Here is a 27,574-nt window from a genome sequence, read left to right as displayed (position 1 = left end):
TATTTTAAAAATTATGTTATTTTCACTTAATAACATCTTAAATTTTAAATTTTTATCAAGTATCATTATTTACAAAAAAATTAATTTTTTTATTCTTTTCACATCATGTATGGCACGGGCCACATACTAATTATTGTTAACAATTCAAATCTTGACCCTTAAGAGTAACTTATGCTTCTTTGCACCGTACCACACAGTCGTCCAAACTGAGAACAAGACAAGTTTATGTTTAGATGCATTTATAAGAAGGACAGGGTCATTAAGATGTGCATCTATATTTGGTAAAAATAAAGTTAAGTTATCTACCCTTTCATGCTGAATTTATGAGAACCATATAATGTACCCATGTTAGGGCAAAAATAAAAAGATAATGTATACATGTGGGAGGCTTTCACTGACTCTGTCTTCCGTCGAGTATTTGTAGTCTTCGAAAATGACGGTGAGTAATAATGATGATTTATAATCATCTTTTGATTCTTAAAAGTTCAATTTATATCAATCCCTTAAGTTTCATGAAAAACAAATAAATATTCCTTATTAATGTTAAAACAAGAGATAACATTGTTAAAATATATTGACGTGAATAATAGAATATTAAGTTAGCAGCCATGCAGGTTAATGAAATTTAATTATGGAAGAATCACATCCACGGACCTTCCAAGAGAATTATTCATAGATAAGAATCAATATAAAATTGTTTGTTATTAAAATGATAATAGCTACTTGTTTTTTCCCAAATGGTGACTTCTTATTAATCCTTGTCTATGAATAATTCTTTTAGAAGGTCCTTAGATGTGATTCTCCCTTTAATTATTTGGGTAGGAAAAAAAAATTCATACATGCCAAGTCACTAGAAAAGAACAAAAAGAACATGAGAGAAAAGAAAAGTGACTTAATTTAATTTAGTCATATATACATGTTAACTTATCAACATACATACATGATACACATCAAATTAATTTGAAGACAAATTTGTGTTTCAAAACCTAAAGAAATAACGTGATAACTTAAGGAAATTCAAGTGACTAAATTAAAAAAAATTAAATTTTAGAAACCAAATTGATAATTGAGGTAAATATTGAGTTATAAAAAATATCATTATTACAATTCTATGCTTTATTTTGATACATAAGTACCTCTTATTCATCATCAATGCATATTATCTAAAGAATTTTATGCGTGCATAGGAGAAAACTCTAGCATATTTTATAAAGTTAAATGACATTTTTACCCCTCAACCATTTGCTTAGGAGTATCCAATATTCTAAGCTTTTATGTGGTGCAATTTCATTCTTCAACATTTAAAAATGATATATTAAGCTTTTGATTTAAAAATTGGATAAAAGGGTCTCAAAAATTACAGAAAAGACCCATAAAATTATACACAAATACCTTATAAGAAAATTAATATCAATTAAGTTTCTCAATTTACATATACATAACAAGATACAAATGTTGTTTTTTACCTATGCAAAAGGCCAAAATGTGATTTTGACTATCCATTATTTTAAGGTTTTAATTGACATTAATTTTTTCATATAGAGGGCATTTATTTGTAATTTCACAATTCATTTTCTGTAATTATTCAATCAATTAATGATTAAAGTTATCTTTCTTTAACAGCAGGGTGTATTGTTTTCAAATATTGAAGGCGGAAATTGCATCATATCTAAGTTTGGGATGGCAAACAATCCTCAGCCAATAGTTGACGAGAAAAAAATGCCCTTCTAACACATTTATATGAAGCTCATTACCAATACCATATAAAGAATAAGCAGCTTCAACTTCTGTATCATTTCAGTCAGTTCTAATTACGGTGAGGATAGCAAATGGTGGGATGGTTTTATGTTTTTGTTATATCATTCTATTAATGCTTCTTGTTTTGCTCAACTTCTGACGCCATAGCCATTGACAAGCCTGTTAAAGATGGTGACCTTCTTGTTTCTAAAGAAAGCAAGTTTGCTCTTGGGTTCTTCACTCCCGGCAAATCAAGCTCTTGCTATGTTGGAATATGGTACCATAACTTGCCAGAGCAAACTGTTGTTTGGGCTGCAAACAGAGACGATCCAATCGACGACACTTCTGGAATTATCTCTTTCAGTCCAAATGGAAATCTCGTCCTTCATCACAACTCAACCAAAAACATGCCCATTTGGTCCACAAATGTTTCTTTCACTGTTCCAAATGCAACAGTCATGGCTCAACTCTCTGATATAGGTAATCTTGTTTTGATTCAAAGTGATTCCAAAGTCGTGTTATGGCAAAGCTTCGATCATTACAACGACACGTTTCTTTCGAATGCCAAACTGGGTTTCAACAAGAGAACTGGTCAGAACCGGTTCTTGCAGTCATGGAAGACCGATGATGATCCTGTAACAGGAAGCTACTCAGCTAGACCACCCTTGTGTTGGAATAATGGAGAAGGCTTTGTTAAAGGAGAAAGTGTGAAGATTCCAGATACTTCCATGGCGAATGTTAAGAAGGGTTTGAGCTTGAAGGAATGTGAACAACAGTGCTTGAGAAACTGCCCTTGTAGTGCCTATTCAGCTTCAGATGTGAGAAATGGAAGAAGTGGGTGCTTGGCATGGCATGGGAATCTGATGGACACAATGGTATTAAATGAGGGAGGCCATGATTTATTTGTTTATGTTGATACTGTTGAACTAGTGTGTGTGTGTGTGTATGACTTTTCTTTCCTCATTTCTCATTACTTTCTTCTTTACTGTTCATTTATTTATTAATTGTGAACTTTTGTGATCAACAAATTATAACAGGAAATCTAAAGGACCACTTGCTGAGTCTGCAATGGTTGGGATTCTAATGGCTGTTGGTGTTCTGATGTCATCTGATTGCCTTGTGCGTGCATTGCTTGGATGAGAAAAAGAAGAGGTGCCTACTTTTTTTGTTTATTTCTTTATTTCTTTTTGACAGAGGTTATGGTTTTGGGAGTTGGACAGTTAAATCCTACAAAAAATTGATGAAAGTTAAATTGAAAATAAATTTTTTAAAATTAAATTGCAAAAATCTATAAAAAATTTTTTGCCATAATTCAAAAAAGTATTGTAAATTAAGGAGTTTTAACGATAAATAAAACATTTAAATTATATATATATATATATATTTGTAATTGAAATTCTTGTCTGTAACTATTTGAATTAAAATTTGTTATTAAGTTTTAAAAAAAATTCTTATCATTGATTTAACTATTACAGGCTTTAATTTTATTTTCCCTATGGTTTTTATATTTTTGTTTTTTAAAACATGGGAAAAATGATCAGTAAAGAGAGAAGTAAAGATAGAATAGTTTGATCGGTCCCCCAAAAAAAAAAAAGAAGAAAAATAAAATAAATAAAAATAGAATAGTGGCGTCCGCATTCGATGCTCATCAATGATGAGCATCGCGTGCTCATCAAGGTCACAATTCTGGCCCTTTATTTCAATTTTATTTGATTCTTACCATCCATTTAATTATTTAAATATTTTTAATTTTATATTTATTAAACAAAAAATATAAAATTTTAATATTAAATCTGGACTATTTAGAGTATATTTAAATTTTTAATTTATAAAATTTTTATATTTTTAATATTAAATAAAGTCATTTAAATTATACCTGAAATGTACAAAGTTTATTAATATAGTCAAATTATAAAATTATAATTTTTAATATTAAATTAGATTGTTAGATTAAATCTACTAATTAGATTGGTAATAAACAGATATATTAAATTTTTAAAATTTTTTATATCTTTTATATTAATAAATATAATATTAATTAATTTAAATCAACGGTAAAAATTAAATAAGACTGAAATAGACATCCTGACGTGATAAGCATGCGGTGCTCATCAGCAATTCCTAGAATACTGCGCTTCACGTTTTCTTAATAGTGCGCTTCACGTGGGTGTTATCGAAGTAGAAGAGTTTATTGGTATCATTCATTTTCTCTATCTTTGTTTTTATTTCAATATAATTACTTTAAAACATCATTTTTCGTGGGGACAAGGATGTTTCTTACTTTAAGTTGGGGATAAATAGAAAAATATCAATAATAATAATAATAAGGGAAAATATAAATATTATTCTATCACTTGTTTTTTTTTGGTCCATATAATTATTATTCTATCACTTGTTTCTTTTGTCCATATAATTATTATTCTATCACTTGTTTAAAGATTCTTATTTAATGCCTTGGTTGTTTATTTTTGCCTTCTACTGATCTTGTATGCAACTGATCATAATTTTAACAAATCAAGAGAAGAAGTAACAGCTTATGTGCATGTTGGCCATTGTTAAGTCCTTGTAGTATCATATTTAAAAAATATAAGGACTAATGTTATAGACAGATAATATTTAAGGGACTAGAAGCAGTGGAAAAAATTTATATGAATTAATACCAAACATACTGAAATTTAAAGTATACGGGCCAGTAGTTGCATTTCCCTAATAATAATAATAATAATAATAATAATTGCAATCTCAATAATATTTGGAAGTTTAATAATTAGACCTCAAAATTAAATATTTAATTAATGATAGTTTAATTCTCTACAAAACTTTCCAAAATAATAATTGAAAATATTCTTGAGTGTAACTATTTAAATATTCAATATTTATAACTTATTTTTGAAGAAAATTTTATCAAAAATCTTAAATTTTATTAATTCAATTTTTAAAACTTAACTTTAATTATCTCCTAATATTTGTATGCGAGAAATTCTTAGAGTAGACTGGGTCTACTACGTCATTTGTAGTCCAAATGGGATACGCCAAGTTATCTAAATAAAATCTTATGTGATATTATCTTAATTAATTTTATTCTTATAATAAAATGTATATTTAATTTCTTTCCTTTTCTCTCTATATTATCATTAATGTTGGAATTAATTTATATTTAATACCATATAAATATCATGTTTTTATTGAACAAATCAAAAATGACTTGGGGGACCCAATCTGCCTAAGAATTTCTCTTTGTATGCTTTATGCAGCCACTAATCTGTCTTGTACTCTCTTATTTTTTCTTTCTTATTTGAGTTACGTTATAGGTAATTTAATGTTTCATTGGTGTTTAAAATAAGTTTGGAGAAAACTTAATCTTTATTGTCTTTAATTTGGAGCAAGGTGGGACAACAGGCTAGTCTCACCACTACATAAATGGGATTTAGTAACATGTATTTTATAACAATAAAAAATAAAATGCGACTAATATTAAATATGAAGACCTTAGGTGGCATTTCTTATATTAAATACCACTGTTTATAAATTATTCTTTTTATTTATAATTTTAGTAAATAATAAGATGTGGCAATTTTTAAATGAAATGCCACAACTTCTTATTAATCAACAATTAAGTTGCATTTTAGTAATAAAATGTCACTTCTAATTTGTCATTAATTAGCTACATTGTTTTATTAGACTATATAATAACTATATAATAATTATTTAATTATTAATAATAATAAATATATTGTCAATTAATAATTAAAATCAGAGAGGTGGCATTTCAAAAGTTGGGAAATGTCACTTGTCTGCTTTTTTTTACTAAACTAGTATTTTGTTAATAATTAAAACTAGAGAGGTGGCATTTTCAATGCTTCGAGAAAAACCATGTCTATACTATTATTTTTATTTCATCATATTACGTAATTTTTATTATAATTTATTTAATTAGATTCATAATTAATATATATTATTATTTTGGAAACTCAAAAGCGAAGAGGTTGGGTTTTTAGATTAAGGATAAATAATTTTATTAATTAATTAATTTTATTTTACAAGATTAAATAATTATATTAAAATTTATTTAATCAATATTAGTTATTTCATTAGATAAATAATTATTGTATTATAATTTAATTAATTCATGTTTTATAATTAATAGATAATATTTTTTAATAAATAAAAGAAGAGAGGTGGCATTCCAGCTGGGAAGAGAAACGTCATCTCTCTTACTTTTATTAATTAAGTATTTTATTATATAATATTAAACAGTTTTTTATCATAATTTATTTAATTATAATTAATAATTAATATTTATTATGAAATTTTAATAATAATTAATAATTAATATTTAGTAAAATATATTGAAATTTTACTTATATAATACAGGTGGCATTTTCCCTTATTAATGCATTTTCAATTTTTATTGTATTTAGTAATTAATATTTGTAGTTATTTTTATTAATTATAATAAGTAATTAGAAATAATAAAAATTAGAGAAATTTTTTCTAATATAAATGATTGATAATAATTATTACATGTTATGATTGGTTTTAATACAATTTTTTGCTATTTATCAAGGTATTTATATTTTTTGAAAGACATGAAGAAAAAATTAGATTTGCATTTATTAGTCCCAATGTATTAGTTATGGGTCGATGTTGAGTCCATCAGGACAATTAAATCTTATAAAAGAAATATTCATAGAAAAGGCATAAGTTAAAAAAGATATGTTATTCTTAATACCTTACAATGCAAAGTATTTTATTAATTATTTCTTTCTTGATGTGCTAGATACCTCAATTTTATTAAGAGATAATTAAAGTTTAAATTTTTTAAAAAATATTGAATTTTGATTATTATTAATCCGGTAGCTATTCCTTTGCCTCTAATTTATTATCTATCTAGATTATCTATCTGGAGGTATGCCAACAGATCAGCCTATTCAATAAGTTAGTATTTATATATATAAGAATTATTTTACATACTCATGTGTGTGTGTGTGAATTATTATTGATTAATTTTTTTTTATTTTTGTAGGGCATTGAACATTTTTCAGGGTCACAAAGAGCTCTACTTTTCCAAAAATAAAGACTTCTTTGAGAGTTATCAATGGACAAAAATCATGGTATATTTATACTTAAAAGAATTTATTGAATTCTTGAAAATAAATTTATTTAATTCATAAATTTACATTAACTTTTAGGGATTTTTAGTGCCCTTTCCAATCAAACAACAAATGATTGTGGGTACTAGATTATAAAATTTATGAAGGACATGATAACTCATGGTCAAACTTTTGTTCCATTTGATGTATGAAAATTTAATTTCATTTAATTTTATTTGGGTTTGATAATTTTTAGTTGTTTATGACATCTTGTTTCAATGTATTTTTTTAGTAATATGAGGACATAAAGTACTTAGAATATAATGATGAGCAAATTTATGATATAACTGAAGAGTGGTCATCCTTTATTTTGAATTTAAGATGCCAGAACATTGATAATTATTTAATAGTTTTGTAGGATTAGAAACTATTGAAACTTTTCAATAGACCTACTTGGAGAACTTAGATATATCAATGTAATTGTAAACTTGTTTTGTGTATTACTAAGATATATTATGTACCTTTTTATTGTATATTTAAATTGTTTGTAAATAGCTAGATTAGCTGATATATATTGTTAAATCTTTTGTACAGGTAAAAAATTTAGGTGTACAAAATTTTATAAAAATTATTTTTAAAAAATAATATTTGGTGGCATTTCTGTGTACATGTTGATTTAAAAAAAAAATAACTAAAGAGATGGCATTTCTTCATTAAAGAAATGCCAACTCTCTAGCTTATAATTTTTTAAAAAAATAAATTAGAGAGGTGGCATGTCCACCCTTCAAAAACGCCACCTCTGTATTATAAATTTAACAAAAAAATTAAATCTAAGAGTTGGCATTTTCAGACTTAAGAAACACCACCTCTTTCAACATATGAATATTTTAAAAAAAATAAATAACACAAGTGGCGTTTATCACTTAAGCAAATGCATCCCCTTTGATTTTTTTTTTTTTAAGAAAAAGAAACTCTAAGAAGTGGAGTTTGTAAAAACAAAATGTCCTTACTCTTACATCAGTCTTGTAACATTTCATTAATTAATGAAATGCCACCTAAGATTTAATATAGTATTGAATCTTATAACATTTTATAAATGCCATAAAACTAAAATTTTAAATGCCATTAAAACTCATTTCTGTAGTACTGTCTCAATTTGTGCCCCACCCTCAATCCGATACTCCAAAAAGCTGTTGATGATGAAAATATTTAAACATATTTATAGAAGATTGGCAAAAAAAAAAAATAAAAGACAAAGAAAAATATATATATATATATATATATAGATAACGATATTTGTTATAAACTAAATTAATAAAAATTCATATTTTAATAATTGCAACTATAATATATAATCACGTATTGATAGCTTTAAAATGTGTATTATTACAAGAAAAAATTGCTATTTTGGTGTTCTGCTTCCGGGTAGGTAGGAGGGGAATATGAATGAAATTGATTTATTTAAGAAAACTATGGACATTATATTTGGTTCATGGTTCAAAAGAAGAAATCAAAAACAAAATGTGAATTCTGTCTGGCATGTTGTCATCTAATGCCACCTTTAAAATTGACTTTTTTTTCTCAATTAGTGGATAGAAGAGGTGTGGCATTTGACGTACAGATTCTACATTGCATAATTATTTCAAATTAATTTATTATCATATACAAATCTTTTTCTTACCTTTATATTATCTAACATTCATATTTACTTAATTATCTTAAGCTATGTCTTGCAATTTATTTATTATATTAATTGTATTTATTAATACTTTTAATATTAATTTAAAAAACTTGACTTTATAGTTCAACTTAACCATGATCAAATTATTGAAATGCTAACAAAAGTCTGGTTCAATGATGGATTTTATTTTTATAGTGAAGTTTAAAACGAACCTTCTGCTCTTTTCTTTATATAACAAATACAAAATTCTTTATTTTGTGTGTCCTAATTTTTTTTTCTTTTCTTATTCCAGAGAAAATAACTGAGACATTTACACTCACAATCTCTAACAGAAGAAGAGCATGGTGAAAATGGAGCCCAATCAAGCTTACCATTTTCCAACATTACAACCATAATGGCTGCTGCAAACAGTTTTTCAAGTGTGAATAAGTTAGGGCATGGTGGATTTGGCTCTGTCTACAAGGTAAGTGAAATGTTCACTGCTAAAAAGCAAAAGCATTGGTGACATTTATAAAACGTTGCAAGTCTCAATGCTATCTAAAATTTCAAGTGATATATTGAAATGCCACAAGTCTCAATGCTATCTATTTTAATTGCTATCAAATGTATGTTACTAACTCCCGCTTCTGTAATAGGGGTTTTAAATCTCATCGTTATGCAACTTCCTTTAATAATCTTATTATGTTTTGATTCTTATAAGAGTAATGTTAAAGACAACATTAATGTTAGTAATATTGCAAAAACATGAATGATAGTTTAGCACTTTTTTATTTCAGGGCTTCTTAGAAAATGGACAAGAGATAGCAGTGAAAAGATTGTCTAAAGGATCAAGACAAGGACCCACACTGCTATAGAAATAGCTATTAACGATGCCTTTTAACGTTGGTTGTATAAAAAACTGTTGTAAAAAAAAAAGTGGTGGCATAAGTGTAAAGAAGTATTAATTATTTAACGTCAGTTGTACTTAAAACTGACATTAAAAAATATATCACGTCAGTTATCATGTTAACCGACATTGTATATTTTATTTGAAAAAATTATTTTATTTTTTTAAATTTTCCATGTTGGTTGTTGAACAACCAACGTGGAAAATTTATTCACAATGGTTCCTATAGAAACCGACATGAAATAGTATGTCAAGAAATAAAAAAAATTAAAATGCATGTTTCCATGTTGGTTCCTCAAGGAACCGACGTTAAAATGTCTATTTACTTTCCAGTTTCAGATTCCTGCATCAAAAATTTTGAACTCAGCTGTGCAACTCTAAAAACCCACAGCTGCTCCATCTATTCGCCCCTGCTCCATTGCCGCACGTTGCCGTCCGCCACTCCGGTCCTTTGCCGCATCATTGCTTCTCTCTTGGTGGATATGTTTGATTTTTTCACTTTTTTATTGTTCCTTCTTCCTCCTCTGTTTATTCTTGATGGTTTTTTTGTAACAATTTCAACAATGCAGTGGCAGATATCTTCCCTCTCTATCGTTGGTGTTGCATTTCAAATTTTCCTCTTCCTTGTTCCAAGTAAGTTTATTATTTATTTTTTAAATTTATAACAGAGTAGAAGTTGTTTTACATTTCAATTTGTCATCTTGTTGCATAATTTTTTTTCCATTTAAATGGTTGATTAGAAATTTTATTATTATCAAATGTTGTAATTTTTGCTGTCTAATATTGATTAATTTTTGTATTGTTGATATTTTGGAATGTCATAATTTTAGAGGAGATTCTGCAAAAAGAAAAATTAATTATTAAAAATAGAAAATTGAATGTGATTATTTGTTGAGTTAATTTTGTTTTTTGAATGTTGAAATTTTGAGATCATATATAATTTGTTAATTTTTTTCAAATTTAGAAAAATATAATTCAACTAAAAATGTTTAATATACTTTATTTTTTTATTTCTTTGGAATTGTTATAAGTTTATAAATTGCTTAGAATTACATATAATACTTAAGTCAACAGTTAAATTTTATGTTAATTAATTAGGTAGTTAAACAATGAACCGTAGTTGGATGAATGCCAGAAGAACAAGTAAAAAAATATGAGAATGGGGTGGAATATTTTCTTGACTTTGCTAAACGAAATGTTTCAAGTAAAAATGAACTATATTTTTGTCCATGCATCAAATATTTAAATGAGAGTCGATTGAGTATTAATGAGATAAGAGAACATTTACTTTGTGATGGGATAAATTTGAGGTATAGAAAATGGATATGGCATGGTAAAACTGAAGGGATGAGTTCAATGTCCCAAGAGAAAGAAGTAGATGTGGATGCTTGGGATGATAGAATAGAGGATATGATTCGTAATATTAGAATGGAGTCCATTGCGCAAGTACATACATATAAGAGCTTATAAAGTGATGTAGAGAAGCCATTATACCCGGGATGTAAAAAGTATACACGTTTGACAAGTGTATTAAGATTGGTTAACTTGAAGGCAAGATGTGGGTGGACGGATACAAGTTTTACTTGGTTGCTTGAATTGTTGGTAAATATGTTTCTTGATGGTAATACTCTTTTAAACCGTCATTATGACGCTAAAAATTTTTTGTCCGATGGGTATACAGTATAAAAAAATACATGCTTGCCTTAATGACTATGTGTTGTACAAAAAGGAATATGAAGAGCTACATAAATGTCCAAAATGTCGTGCGTTATGATACAAGTAAAGAAGGACGCATGTGGTGATGGTAACAATATCACTAAAGGCTCACCTTTAAAGGTGATGTGGTATCTTTCTATAATACCATGATTTGAGTGTTTGTTTTCTAATTCTATAGAGGCAAAGAACTTAAGATGGCATTTTGATGAGAGAATATTTGATGGTAAACTTCAACATCCAGCCGATTCTCCTCAATGGAAGAAGATAGATAAGAAGTTTCTAAATTTTAGTAGTGAGTCGAGAAACCTTCGATTTAGACTTTGTATGGATGGAATTAATCCTTTTGTTAATCTCAATAGCACACATAGTGCATGGCCAATTCTCTTGGTGATTTACAATCTACCTCCATGATTGTGTATGAAACGCAAGTATATCATGTTGATCATGATGATTTTAGGACTAAAACAACCTGGAAACGATATCAATGTGTGCTTACCACCCTTGATTGAAGACTTAAAGATGATGTGGGAGGACGGCATTGATGTGTTTGATGCTTACCAATAACAATTCTTTAAACTATGTGCCATGTTTTTTTGCATAATAAATAACTTTCCTGCATATAGGAACTTGTCTAGATATAGTGTTAAAGGGCATAAAGCATATCCTATTTGTGAAGAAGGCATGCATTCTCAACATCTAAAGCATAAAAAAAACAGTCTATCTTGGTCATAGGAGATTTCTTGATTGGTATCATCATTATCACAAGTTGAAAAAGGCTTTTAGTGGTTCACAAGAATATGAATTTACTCCCAAGGCATTGACTAGGGAGTAGGTCTACCAATGGGTGGAAATGATCAATGTAATCTTTGGTGAGAGTCTAAAAACTGCAAGTGAGAAGAATTTATGAAAAAAGAGGTCTATCTTTTTTATCTTCCATATTGGCAGCATCTTGATGTGAGATATTGTCTTGATGTAATGCACTTGGAGAAAAATGTTTGTAACAGTCTTGTGAGCACACTTTTGCATATTAATGGGAAGACTAAGAATGGGGTAAATGCTAGACTAAACTTGATTGAGATAGAAATAAGAAAGTGATTATTTTCCCAACAAGAAAAGGGAAAAAGGACTTATTTGCCACCTCCAACCCACACACTTTCAAAAAAGGAGAAAGCAAGTTTCTGTGGGTGTTTACATGGTATTATAATGCCCTAAGGACATTCTTCAAATGTGAGAAATCTTGTATCAATGAAAGATTTAAAGCCGATAGGCTTGAAGTCTCATGATTGTTATGTATTGATGCAACAATTGTTATCGCTTGCTATTCGAGGCATATTGAAAGATGATGTACAGCAAACAATTATAAGGCTATGTAGTTTCTTCAATTCAATTTGTAGTAAAGTCATTGACCCTAATAAGTTAGATGAATTAGAAAACAAAGGTTATATCACTTTGTGCCAACTCGAGATATACTTCCCTCCGGCTTTTTTTGATATTATGGTGCATTTAATTGTTTACTTGGTGAGAGAAATAATGCTATATGGTCATGCATATCTTAAATGGATGTACCCATTTGAGTATTATATGAAAATATTAAAGGAATATTCAAAAAATCTATATCGTCCTGAAGCTTCAATTGTTGAAAGATCTATTGCTGAAGAGGCCATTGAGTTTTGTACTGAGTACCTACATGGGGTTAAGGCTATTGGAGTTTCTAAATCTTTTCATGAGGGAACTATTTTCATGAAGAAGCATTGGTGTAAGAATGTTGCTAAGTAGTTAAAGGATTTTAAGTCAACATTGACTAGAGAGTACATTCGTGCAAATGGGAAGAAGGCAGGTTAGGATCCATGTCAAGAGTACAATTTTCTTGATCAAGACACTTGGAAATAATTTATGGCTTCTCCAAACAACCTTGAATTTTAGGTAATAAGTTGTCACTTAATTTGTATATAATGTTTTATATGACGTTATTAATTTAACTTTTTTTTATTTTGTACAAAAATTAAGTGCCACAAATAAACTAATATAATCACAAAATCTATATCCTCATTACATGTCTCATGGGGGATATAGAAAAGTTGAGTAGAAGCTAATTGTAGAAGATCTGAAGAAAATAGAGGAAGCAACAAAATTAGATCCCACCATTATTGTTCAGCCCCTACCACATCCAACTCATCAAAGAAAATGGAAGGCTGAGAGGATTAAGAAAGGGGAGTATATCACTTCAGAGGCTACTGCAGTTGCTGAAAAGATCATAAGTAGTTCGATAATTTAATTTTTATGATTAATAGTTGTTGCAACTTATATAATTACTTGGCTAATATGTTGTAGGATTCACTAGAGGAGCAACTTTCTCAAGGTTCTTTCACTCTAAGTGGAAGGATGGATATTCTATTAAGTGCAATTAGAAAGTCGGAACATCCCAGTCGAGTTAAAGGGGTCGGTAGAGGAATTAGTGTCAAACAATACTTTGGACCAACTCCACGAAGCTCTCCTGGAGGTATGTCTAGAGATGAGATCCATCAGTTAGTGGCCAAGATTAAGGAGGATACTCAAGCTGAGGTTTGATAAGAGATTCGAAATGAGGTCAAGCGAGAGTTTCATGAATCATCTCGAGAAGACATGATGGCCCAACTTCATAAAGAAATGAAATCTATGATCTCTGGCATGACAGTTCTAAGAGTTGATCATATACCCTAGGTTTGTAGTACATAATTTAATTTAAAATATATTTGTGTTTAAAGTAATTTAACATATATTTGTGTTTAATTTAATTTAACATAGATCTATATCCAGGTTTTCCCTACGATACCAAGCACGAAAGGTAGCAACAATCTACCAGGGACAATGGCACTGGTTAATCTTGATCCCCTCGTAACAAGTGACAGTGAAGGAACTTCTTGTTATCTTTATTTGGAAATTCCAAAAAAGCATGTTGTTGCCGAAGGTCAATATACAAGCTTGGGTCTACATTTCATCATCAGAAGATTAAAGAGGACCAACTTAGGGTGAAAATTACACGTGTTTGAAAGGGTGAAAATAATGCACCCATGCCATTTCCCACTTCTGAGATTACAATAGTAGGCCAAACAAAAGGTTCTTTCATTCTATGGTCAAAAAATCTGGTGTCAAAGATTGATAAATCATCACCAGAGGTAAAGAACAAGTTAATATTATAATTGTTTCCTTTAATTAATTAATTACTTAGTTATATAACTCTTTGGTTTTATGTTTTAATAAGAACCTAAAAATGCTATTAAATTTCCCTGCCTAGTATAATTGCGTGAAATTTATAAAACTATAAAAGAAGGTATTACTGTTAAAATGCCACTAGGGATCGTGGCTATGGAAAAAGGAATATGATTTTAGATTCAATAAGAAAGATCTCAAAGAGTTTCTAAATTTAAAGGAGCTGAACATATCATGGGCTAAATTGAGAATTTTATAATTTTTCTATTTACTTTCTTCATTTATTTCATTTTATTTTCATATACTACTAAGATTTTGATATCATTTTAATGATAGGTATCTCTATAATATTTATTCTGCAATGGGAAAACAAAACATATTTGGATTTTTGTACCCTAAAACTGTGCAAAAATCTCACAATGTAGTACATAGGAAGATGACATATGTGATGAATCATACATCAGATACAAAATTTTCATGTTATCTAGCGCCGATTATTGATGGGCTAGTATTTTTTTTATTCCTGCATGTGTGTATGTGTATATTTATTCACATTATCTAATGACCATTAAAATTTTTATGTATTGCAGTTTTGGTCATTTTGTGTTATTTTCTCGAATCAAAGTGTAGTATACTAGTTTTGTTCTTTGGGTAGAAAACCAAGTAAGGATTTCATATGGATCTTCAACAAATAAGTATTTTATCTATATAAAAGATTTCTTCAAGAAATATTTATACTTTTGTAATGTTTTTAATTTACAACTGATAATAGTGCACTTGAGACATATTTTTTAGTTATTTGGGGAACGCAAGCCAAAATCATCGGTGGAATGGATTTACTCAAATGTAAGAACGAATCCTTAACTTTTATATTTAATTATCCCTCATATGTTTTTGGTTTGATTTTAAATTTCTATTTATTTTAGTGCCGTCAGTAGTCAGGAAGCACATAATGCAAATATTATGTTATCCGTTACATGTATGAGATAATTCAAGTTTGAAGTACTGAAAGATTACAAGAGGTATTTAGTTGTAATTTTAGTTTAAATTCTTGTATTCAATTCCTTAAAGTAATTTGTGACAGTAATTTGTGACAACAGTTTTATTATTTAGATTTTTGATAATTCGAAGCCCTATAATGAAGAAGAGATTGATGGGATTCGAGATATTTTGGCTCAACAACTTTTTCAAGAATACTTTTCACATTGTTGAGAGTGTACACAAATTTTTATAGTCTTTTAGTAGTAGAAACAATATGTATAATAGTTGTAAAAAGTATATTAAATATAGTTGTAACATGTATAGTCATTATGATTTTACTAGCTGGTTGTTTATACATGTCACACAATCTATATAATTTGCAAGTTTAAAGTTTTGAATGTCAAAAAATTAAAAAAATATATTTAAAAAAATTAAACTTTTCACAACAGCTATTTAAAAAACTATTGTGAAAACATTCTTTTACAACGGTTCTCTCAAAAACCGTTGTGAAAAGTCTCATTTCACAACAATTTTTTGTTAACAACTATTGTGAAAAGTCTCTTTTTACAACGGTTTTTTACAACAGTTCTCTGAATAACTGTTGTGAAAAGTTTATTTAAAAAAAATTATTAGTTAATAATATAACGTTGGTTATATACTACAACCAACGTGAAGATGTATCTTTTAATATTGATTGGTCAACCGACATGAAAGGAAGCTGCAACCTACGTGAAAGGAAACTTTTTCACTACCTTTTTTTTTTTACTTCTACTTAATAATTGACGTAACAATTTAAAAATAACTATTGTTAAAAGTCCTTCCTACAATAGTGCCAAGAATTTTTGAATGAAATAACGCTAATTGCTAAGTTGCAGCACAAGAATCTTGTAAAGTTATATGGATATTGCATTCACAAAGAAGAAAGCTTGTTACCTTAACAAAGGCTTGGACTTCTATATTTTTGGTGTGCTCTTCTCCTTTTTCCCCCTCCAACTAGACATTTTCATGAATTGAAGTTTGAGAAATGAGCTATATACTTTTTCTAAATAATGAATTACGACTTGATATAGATTTTATTTAATATAACTTGAGTTTTCAGTTATATAAATCGATATTGATAAATCGATTGTATCAAACATATAACACACAGGCAATTTGCATACCCAATTTGAGAAGCATTTGATCAAACACTAGCTTTGGTATTCAATTATATCATCGTCACTTGCCTATTTAATTTATATACGTGCTTAATAGGGTCCTAGATTATTTTCCCGCCATTTTCAAAATTTTAACAATCTTTTATCGTTCATTTTATGTACAAATCAGATAAGAGATCATTGTTAGATTGGGATAAGCACGTTCAAATAATTTTTGGAATTACTTGATGTCTTTATCTTCATCATGATTCAAGGTTGAAAATAATCCATATAGAGACCTTAAAGATAGCAATGTTATTTTAGATACTGCAATGAACCCCAAAATTTCATATTTTGATATGACTAGAATATTGGAAGAGGACCAAATTCAAGCACAAGCAAGAAGAAATGCTGGGACATTGTAATAAATAGTAATAACCAAACACTTACATCTCTCGAGATAAAAAAGATTGTTTTTCACAACAATATATTATAACTATTTTGAGTTGTTGCAGTGGTTATGTAGCTCTAAAATATGCAATAGAAGGATAATATTCAATGAAGTTTGATGTCTTTAGTTTTGGTATCTACTACTGGAGAATATTAGTGGGACGAGAAACTTAGATCGTGACAAGGAAGGATCACCCATGAATTTGATTGGATGAGTAAGACAAAATCAATAAAGATGAAATATATATAAATCTAACTATTTTTCCATATCCTCTCATATTTTACCTTGAAAACCTAATTGGACACTGCGTTAACAAATCTCAATGACATTTTTTCCTATTGGTAATCAAGTAATGCTTCACTGATGTGTAGGTATCGGACTTGTGGGGAGAAGGAAATACTTTGGAAATAGTGGATTCAACACTTGGTGAATCAAATCCTATTGATATTGTCCAAAGATATATCAAAATAGAGCTCTTGTGTGTGCAGGAAAGTGTCATCAACAGGCCATCCATGTTAGAAGTTATTTTCATGCTCGGTAATGAAGGAAGCCTTCCTTCACCTCAAAAGCCTGCATTCCTATTAAATTCCAATAGTTTGTATTCGGGGACTTCAACGACATCTAGAGGAGCTTCAACAAATGGCCTTACTTATTCTAGCCTTAGTGGTCTATAAACATAAATTGAACATGGATATTTTAAAGTGACTTCAAGTGACGTGGGGAGAGGAATGAATAAATTTTAAAACTATTTTTTGTAAAATAATTTTACATGATATGTAAAATAATAATTATTTTTTAATTCTTTTCACATCACGGGCCACATATTAATTATTGTTAAGAGCAACTTGATGCTTCCTTGCACTGTACGCCACAGAAGTTGCCTGAACGAGACAAAGTTTATGGTTGGATGAATTTATAAGAGGGACAAGGTCATTAAGATGCGCATCTATAGTCGGTTAAAATACAGTTTATGTTATCCACCCATTCATGTTGAATTTATGAGTCCCAGCTAACGTAGGAATGTCAGGCTAAAAACAAAATGATAATGTATCCATGTGGGAGGAGCCTATTGATTCAGTCTTCTGTCCACTTGTAGCCTTCGAAAGTGACGGTGAGTGATACTGATAGTGATGACTTGATACACTGCTTTAAGCTTGTCTTAATCATCTTTTGATTCTTAAAACGTTTAATTTATATCAATCCAGTTGCTTAATTAGTTTCATGAAAATTGTAGAAATATGGAGTCCAAAAACATACCTTGTGAGTTGCAGCGAATAATACCTCTATGTGGACAAATGGAATTATGTGAACCTAGTTCTTGGTTCACAGCAAATGCATCAATCGGAAAAGAGGGACGATAGCACACTCAAGAAGCGATACTTTATCTCAATGTCCCACACTACTCAGAAAAAATGGTTCTGCCTTACTCAAATGTCCTTCACACATGAAGGAAAATGGCAATCGTGTGTATACGATAACTGCTACGCCTTGAACCACTCGGCCATCTCTCCTACATGATGGTTATGTCTTAGAAACTCCAGTGAAAAGTGAGTCATTCATATTCTATTTTTTTGGATAGCCACATATAACCGTTCTAACCATTTTTCAAGCAGAAAGAGAAATGACATTTAAAAGCCTAGGCATATCACATACAAAAACCCAGATTTTTTCAATATTCTAACAAAGCCCCATTCTATAATTAGGCTTGTATTTGAGCCTGATCTACTAAGGGTGTATATCTCAACAAAAAATGAGTATGTATTTCTTATTGCTAAAACAGAAGACAACACCACTAAAACATATTAACATGGATAACAAAATATTAAGTTAGCGGCCTTGCAAATTAATGAGAAGAAATTTAATTATTTGGGCAGAAAAATTTACACTTGTACATGCCAAGTCACCAAAAAGGAAAAATAAGGGAAACTTGTGAGGGAAAAACAGAAAGAACATGAGAGAAAAGAAAACTGACTTAACCTCATTTAGTTATATATAAATTTCAAGTTATCAATATAATTGATCCGTATCAAATTAATTTCATGACAAACACGATAACTTAAGAAAACACAAAAGACTAAATTGATAAAAATTAAAATTTAGGAACCAAATTAATAATTGAGGCAATTTTGATGGACAAAAAAATTTCATTATTACAATTTTATGTTTTGTATTGGTGCATCAATACCTCTTATTCATGAATGCATGTTATATGAATAAGAAACAGCTTCAATTTCTATATCATTTCAGTCAGTTCTGACCACGATGAGGATACCAGATAGGATGGTTTTTATTTATGTTATATCATTCTATTACAGCTTCTTGTTTTGCTCAGCTTCTGACGCCATAACGATTGACAAGCCCCTAAGTGATGGTGAGCTTCTTGTTTCTAAAGAAAGCAAGTTTGCTCTTGGGTTCTTCACTCCTGGCATATCTAGCTCTCGTTATGTTGGAATCTGGTACCATAACTTGCCAAAGCAAACTGTTGTTTGGGTTGCAAACAGAGATGTTCCAATCAACGACACTTCCGGAATTCTCTCTCTCAGCCCAAATGGAAATCTCGTCCTCCATCACAACTCAACCAAAAGCATGCCCATTTGGTCCACGAATGTTTCTTTCACTGTTCCAAATACAACAGTCATGGCTCAACTCTCTGATACAGGTAACCTTGTTCTGATTCAAAGTGATTCCAAAGTTGTGTTGTGGCAAAGCTTTGATCATCCCACTGACACTTTTCTTCCGTATGCCAAAGTGGGTTTCAACAAGAGAACTGGTCAGAACTTGTGTGTTCCACTCATGGAAGGCCGATGACGATCCTGCAACAGGAAGGTACTCAATTAGATTTAATACTTCAGGGAAAGCTCAGTTGTTTCTATACAAAGAAAACGATCCGTTGTGGCGAATAGGATCCTTCAATGGTGAAACATTTGTTGGATTGACGGCAATGAAACCGGAAATGTCGTATATTTTCAACATCTCTGTCATGGACAATGATAATGAGTTTGAAATCACATATAACGCCTTGGTCAACACTTCCATCTTCAAGATCGTAGTTGTTCCATCAGGATACTTGCAAACACATCAATGGGATTACGAAACAAAAGAGTGGAAGCGATACGGGTCATATCCAGCAGTGAACTGTGAAAACTACGGAATTTGTGGACCTAACAGCAACTGTGATTCTTACGACTATGCGTATTACAAGTGTTCATGCTTGCCTGGATTTGAACCCAGAAATCCAACCGATTGGTATAAGAAGAACAATAAATCAGAAGGTTGTGTGCGGAAAAAAGGACCACCCTTGTGTCGGAACGGAGAAGGCTTCGTTAAAGTAGAAAGTGTGAAGATTCCAGATACTTCCATAGCGAATGTTAAGAAGGGTTTGAGCATGGAGGAATGTGAACGAGAGTGCCTGAGAAATTGTTCCTGTAATGCCTATGCTGCTGCAGATGTTAGAAATAAAGGAAGTGGGTGCTTGACATGGCATCACGAGACTTTGATGGACACAATGATGCTCCCTCAAGAAGGCCATGATTTATATGTTCGCGTTGATGCTGTTGAACTAGGTATATATGTATGTGTGCATGAATTTTCTTTCTTTATTTCAGGTAATTTTCTTCTTTACTATTCATTTATTGTTTTATTGTGAACTTTTTGTGATCAGCAAATTATAACAGGAAATCTAAAGGACCACCTGCTGAGTCTGCAGTGGTTGGAATTATAATAGCTGTTGCTGTTCTGATTGTTCTTCTGATTGCCTTATGCGCGTATTGCTTTTGGATTTGGATGAGAAAAAGAAGAGGTGCCTACTTTTTTGTTTCATTTCTTTATTTCCCTTGCGCACAGGTTATGGTTTCTATTCAAAAAATTATTGTTAATTCAAGTGTTTTAACCCTAAATAAAACATTTAAATTTTAAATATACATATTTTATTTTATAATTAAAATTCTTGTTTGTAACTATTTAAATTAATATTTATAATTAATTTTTCTAAATAAATCTAACTATGATTAATTTCCTATTACAGGTTTTAATGTCATTCTCCGTGTGGTTTTTATATTTTAACTTTTTAAAACATGGAAAAATTGATCTGTAAAGAGAGAAGTGGAGGTAAAATAGTCTATCAAAAACAGAAAAGAAATAGGGATAAAATAGTGGGTTTGATGGCAGGCCATCTAAAGTATTGATGAAATCTGAATCATCCAGATCAAGTATTATTTTATTTTTTATTTAATATTTATTAAAATAAATTTTTACAAAACTTATAAAAATATTTTGTCATTAATCTGGTCTAAATTTAATTTGAAGGGTTCAATCTAATATTGAAATTTTTATAATTCTTGTATATTGATTATCCAAATTTACTCTACAAAATCTAAATTTAAAATTTTTAACTTGTAATTTTTAAAAAATATTTTTTAATATTTTTTTAAAAATTCCTTTATTTGTTTTAATTTTTGATATTAAATTTAACAAAATAAAAATTTAAAAAAAATTATAAAAAAGTTTTGATATTAAATCTAAAATGTGCAGAGTACACTTGCAAGTCAATATATAAGAATTATAAAAATTTTAATATTAAATTTGACATCCAAATTAAATCTACCTCAAATTGATGATAAAAAAATTATTAGAAATTTTTTTTAAATTTTATAATTTTTTATTTAATAAATATAAAATAATACTTTGAATCCGAATCATTTATATCTCATTACAATGATAAGTACAACAGTGCTAGGCACGAAGATAAGTCTGGGTTTCACGTGGGTGTTATCTAAGTAGGAGAGATTATTGGTATCATTCATTTTCCCTATCTTTTTTTTATTTCAGTAAAATTACTTTATGAATTAAAAAGTTGATCCTCTTTTAGGGGAACAAGGATGTCTCTTTCCTAAAGGTTGGGGGTAAATAGAAAAACATAAATAATAATAATAAGTAAAAATATAATTAGTATTGCATGTTTAGCATGTTTTGATACTAATTTCTATCTCTCTCTCTCTCTATATATATATATATATTTACTCCTAATTCCTTAAGTTTCATTTATCCAAAACTCTAGTTTTTATCACTATTGACAAAACTAAATCTATTGATGTATGGATAACTTCGTTAATTATGTTGCTGAGTTGAAGAAAATTATGATGAGTTGGCTGATATTATATGAGCAAAATGACTACTAATCTTTCTACCATTCTACCCTCTATGTTGCATCTTCCTTCTAAAGCTTTGCCTACCATGTGTTTAAAGGTTTTGATTTAATATCTTACTTATATTCTTTTTGTATACAACTCATCATAATTTTAACAGGTTAACATAAGAAATAATAGAGTTTACATATGCATATTAGCCACTCTATTAAGTCCTTATAATCATATTTAAAAACATAGGAACTAACGTAGACAGATGACACTAAAGGGATTAGGAGCAATAGAAAAGTATATGAAATAATACCAAAACATGCTGGAATTTAAAGTATAGAAACTAGTAGTTGCATTTCCATCATCATCATCGTCATAATAAAATTGCATCCAAATAATACTTGGAAAAATAACAGTTAGATCTCAAAACGATTGAATTAATGAAAATTAAATTCTCTACAAAATCTTCCAAAAAATTAATTGAAAATATTCTTGATTGTAACTATTTAAATATTCAATATTTATAACTTATTTTTTTCTTAAGAAAATTTCATCAAAAACTTAAATTTCATTCATTCAATTTTTAAAAGGGAAAAATGATAATAAAATCCTTCTAAAATATATAAATGACAATTTAATCTCTTAAAATGTTATAATTTTCTTGAAATCTCTAAAAAATTTTTTATCATTAATGAATTTATATAAATTACCAAATTTCCTTTGTTGAAAATAAATGACTTAGTTTAAATATTCACAACTTTTTCTCTTATACTCGCAACAATGCAATAACAAATAAAAAATTTGACATGTAAAGTTATGATTGATGTTACATTATTGTGAATATAAGAAGAAAAGTTATGAATATTGAAACAAAACTTGTAAATCATTTATTTTTAATAAGTGTAATTTGATAATTTACATAAAGTTATTAACAACCAAAAGTCTCTAGAGACTTAAGAGAAATTATAATATTTTAAAGAACTAACTCATTATTTATATATTTCTGAGGGATTTATTGTAATGTTTCCCTTTTAAAACCAAACTTTAATTCTCTCCTACGGTTTGTATGCTTTATCCGGGTATATATCTTCTTGTCCTCTCTTTTTAATTCCTTATTTGAGTTAGGCGGCGTACTTTAATATTTGATTGGCGTTTGAAGTAAGTTCGGAGAAAAGTTAATCTTTATTGTCTTCTGAGCGAGGTGGGACTTGCTAGTCACAATTTCTGTTATATATTGATAGCTTTAAAATGTGTGTTATTAAAAGAAAAACGTGCTAATTTTGTGTTCTGCTTTTGGATAGGAAGGAGGGGAATATGAGTGAAATTGATCTATATAAGAAAATTTTTAAAAGTGACTTTTAAGTATGTTGAAGTCACTCATATTTAACTAATTATATTGTGGTTTTTTATTTTTATTTTTTTCTTAATTGGTGGATAGAATAGATTTAGGACATTTGACAGATTCTGCGTTCCTGAATTATTTCAAATTGATTTATTATCATATACAAATCTCTTTCTCACCCTTATTTATATTATCCAACATTCATATTTAATTATCTTAACCTATGTCATGCAATTTATTTATTATATTAGTTGTGTTTATTACGTTAACTGTGGTCGGTCAAATAATTCAAATTCTAACAAACTTCTATTTCAATGATGCATCTTATTCTTATAGTGAAGTTTAAAATGAACCTTCTGCTCTTTTCTTTATACAACAAATACAAAATTCCTTAGTGCATGTACTAATTGTTTTTCCCCCCTTATTCCAGAGAAATTGGCTGAGAGACAATTAAACTTACAATCTATAACAGAAGAAGAGCATGGTGAAAGTGTAGCCCAATCAAGCTTACCATTTTTCAACATTAAAACCATAATGGCTGCTACAAACAGTTTTTCAAGTGAGAATGCGCTAGGGCATGGTGGATTTGGCTCTGTCTACAAGGTAAGTGAAATGTTCACAACTACAAAAAAGAAAAAATGGCTTGGGTAACGCTTATAAAATGCTACAAGTATCAGTGCTATCTAAAATTTCAAGTAGTGTTTTATGAATTATTAAAATGCCACAAGTCTCAATGCTATCTAAAATCTCAGGTAGTGTTTTATGAATTACTAAAACGCCACAAGTCTCAAAGCTATCTATTTTAACTGCTACCAATTGTGTGTTACCAACTCTCGTTTCTATAATAGGGGTTTTAAGTCTCATTCTTATGCAACTTCCTTTAATAATATTATTATGTTTTGATTCTTATTAGAGTAACGTTGAATACAACACTAATGTTGATAATATTGCAGAAATATTCTAGTTTAGCACCTTGTTATTTCAGGGCTCATTAGAAAATGGACGAGAGATTGCAGTGAAAAGATTGTCTAAAGGATCAAGACAAGGGACCCAAGAATTCTTGAATGAAATTAAACTAATTGCTAAGTTGCAGCACAGGAATCTTGTAAAGTTGCTTGGATATTGCATTCATAAAGAAGAAAGGATGTTGATTTATGAATACCTTCCCAACAAAGGCTGGACTTCTATCTTTTTGGTGTGCTCTTCTCCTTCCCCAGCTAGACATTTTCATGAATTGAAGTTTAAAAAATGAGCTATGTACTACATATAATTTATGAATTACGACTTGATATAGATTTTATTAAATATATATTGATTTTTCAGTTATATAAATTGATATGTTGATAACTTGATTGCATCAAACATATAACACACAGTCAATTCGCATACCTAATTTGAGACATTTGATCAAACACTAGGTTTAGTATTCAATTATCTCGGCGCCACTTGCTTATTTAATTTCTATATGTGCTTAATAGAATCCTTGATTAGTTTCTCACCATTTTTCAATTTTAACAATCTTTTGTCATCCATTTCATGTACAGATAAGAGATCATCTTTAGAATGGGATAAGCGTGTTCAAATTATTTTTGGAATTGCTCGAGGTCTTCTTTATCTTCATCAGGATTCAAGGTTGAAAATAATCCACAGAGACCTTAAAGCAAGCAATGTTCTTTTAGATACTACAATGAACCCCAAAATTTCAGATTTTGGTTTGGCTAGAATATTCAAAGAGGACCAAGTTCAAGCACAAGCAAGTAGAATTGTTGGGACATAGTAAGAACCAAACACTTACATCTCTCAACATAAAAAAAGATTGTTTTTCATAACTATAACTATTTTGAATTGTTACAGTGGTTATATGGCTCCAGAATATGCAATGGAAGGACAATATTCAATAAAGTCAGATGTCTTCAGTTTTGGTATTCTATTATTAGAGATAATTAGTGGGAGGAGAAACACAGATCGTGAAAAGGAAGGATCACCCTTGAATTTGATTGGACGAGTAAGACTAAAAATCAATAAAGTTGAAATATAAATCTAACTAATTTTCCATATCCTCTCATACTTTACCATAAAAATTAATCTAATTGGAAACTGCTTTAACAAATCTCAGTGACAGGTAATCATGTAATGCTTCACTAATGTGCAGGTATGGGACCTGTGGATAGAGGGAAAGGCTTTGGAAATAGTGGATTCAACACTTGGAGAATCATATCCTGTTGATATTGTCCAAAGATATATCAAAATAGGGCTCTTGTGTGTGCAGGAAAGTGTCATCAATAGGCCATCCATGTCAGAAGTTATTTTCATGCTTGGTAATGAAGTAAGCCTTCCCTCACCTCAAAAGCCTGCATTCCTATTAAATTCCAGTAGTTTGTATTCGGAGACTACTTCAACGTCTAGAGAAGCTTCAATAAACGTCGTTAGTCATTCTGCTATTAGCGCTCGATAAACATAAATTGGACATGGATACTTTGAAGTGAATTCAAGTGAGTGTCCATTTATCATTTTTCATTTATCTCTCTTCTTACTTCACCTAGAGTGATTTTAAAATCCATGTTGATAATGAATTAGACTTTATGTATGGGATTACAAAATGTATAGCTCTGCAATTAGTGACATGCAAGGATGTCTCAGCAAATATAACTTTGGATTATCTTACTCGTTGTTTAGTACTCATTTGTGTGTGTGTGTGTTTTAAATAATTTTTTGGATAATAGAACAAATTGACCCTTAAACTAGAAGTTCAGGAATGTTTGGAACCCTAAACTTATTAAATGCATAATTTTCCTTGTCAACTTTTTGAAAATGGTCTAATCTAACCCTTATCATTAATAAAAGTTAACTTTCTTAATTTTATTAATGGTAAAATTATAGTAAATGACTCAGAAATTATACATTAGGACAAAAAACTACAGAAAGAGATCAAAATTTTTTTTAGTCCCTATTTTATAATTTTTGATGTCCTTTTTTATTATTTTTTAGTCAACTAATAGCCAAAGTTAATTTTATTAATGGTAGAGGCTAGATTATACCATTTTTAAAAAATTAAAGGAGAAAATTTAATGAGTTTAGGGTCTAAGACACTTATAGACCATTTAAAAATAGTGATAAAAATATCATATTGGTTGGTGCAATTGGGAACAATATATATATATATATATATATGTATGTATGTATATATGTATGTATGTATGTATGTATGTATGTATATTAGTTATTATTATTTTTTATTTTATTGCCTAATCACACTACTACAAAATTTGGATTTTGTGGCTTTTAAATTTTTAATTTTATAACGATTATAAAACGCTATAAAATTCAATTTTATAATAGGTTTTAGGTGACATTTCATTAATTAATGAAATGTCACAAATTAATGTAAGAGCGAGAGCATTTTGTTTGACAAATACCACCTCTCAGTATATTTTAAATTAAAAAATCAGAGAGATGGCGTTTTTTACTAACTAAAATGCCACCTCTCTCGCATAATTTTAACAGAGGTAACATTTACTTACTAAAACACCACTTCTCTTGCACAATCTGATTAGCTAAGGTGGTGTTTTCATAAGTCATAAACACCACCTTTGTTACGATTAATTTTCTTTAATTATAAAAACATATAAAATAATGATTAAATATATTGTCCAAGAAATAAGAGAGGTGGCATTTATATTGCATACAAACGCCACCTCTCTATAAATATTATTTAATAATTTATAAATTTAGATAATTTTTAATTAATCAAATGAAATAAATATATATATACAAATTTGTAAATATATTTATCTAGAATATAGAAAATAAATATTTGATATCATAAATATAATATGTAACGGAATATAAAAGAGGTGGCATTTTCAATACACAAAAACACCACCTCTCTTAAAATATATGTTTAATAATTAAACATTTATATAGAAATGAAATAATTAATAATTTATAATTAAATAAATTATATTATGATAATTATCTAAACCTACAAAGCTAATTAATTACTAAAATTATTTAATTAAACTATGTTAAAATTGTTATTCATCTAATAACTTATATTATACAGATTAAATATATTATATTTAATTATTATAATTAATAAAATTTTAAACATGGATAGGTGGCATTTCATAGTTTTGGAAATACCACCTCCCTCATCTCATTTATGAATACAAATATATATTAATTATTTATTAAAGTTATTAAAAAATATAGAGGTGATGTTTCCTT

At 28.9% G+C, this 27,574-nt stretch overlaps 1 protein-coding gene and 1 pseudogene across 1 annotated transcript; both read left to right on the top strand.

Annotated features, from left to right (window-relative positions):
• Positions 1–1,883: 1,883 nt before the first annotated feature.
• On the top strand, positions 1,884–17,084 carry LOC129286385 (G-type lectin S-receptor-like serine/threonine-protein kinase At4g27290; annotated as a pseudogene).
• A 1,922-nt stretch (positions 17,085–19,006) lies between these two features.
• LOC129284893 (G-type lectin S-receptor-like serine/threonine-protein kinase RKS1) lies at positions 19,007–25,868 on the top strand. Its single transcript, XM_054920409.1, is given in 9 exon segments — positions 19,007–19,651; positions 19,653–20,433; positions 20,532–20,669; positions 23,778–23,950; positions 24,333–24,519; positions 24,522–24,542; positions 24,892–25,123; positions 25,202–25,352; positions 25,500–25,868. Coding segments are annotated over 9 exon segments (2,505 nt in total). The 5' UTR covers positions 19,007–19,132; the 3' UTR covers positions 25,803–25,868.
• Positions 25,869–27,574: the final 1,706 nt, after the last annotated feature.

This window comes from Prosopis cineraria, unplaced genomic scaffold, assembly GCF_029017545.1.
Source record: "Prosopis cineraria cultivar Desert tree isolate PC_DT_omini unplaced genomic scaffold, ASM2901754v1 PC11, whole genome shotgun sequence".
NCBI classification, from domain to species: Eukaryota; Viridiplantae; Streptophyta; class Magnoliopsida; order Fabales; family Fabaceae; genus Prosopis; species Prosopis cineraria.
The sequence above is the reverse complement of the archived record's forward strand: the minus strand, read 5'-3'. Positions and strand labels throughout refer to the sequence as shown.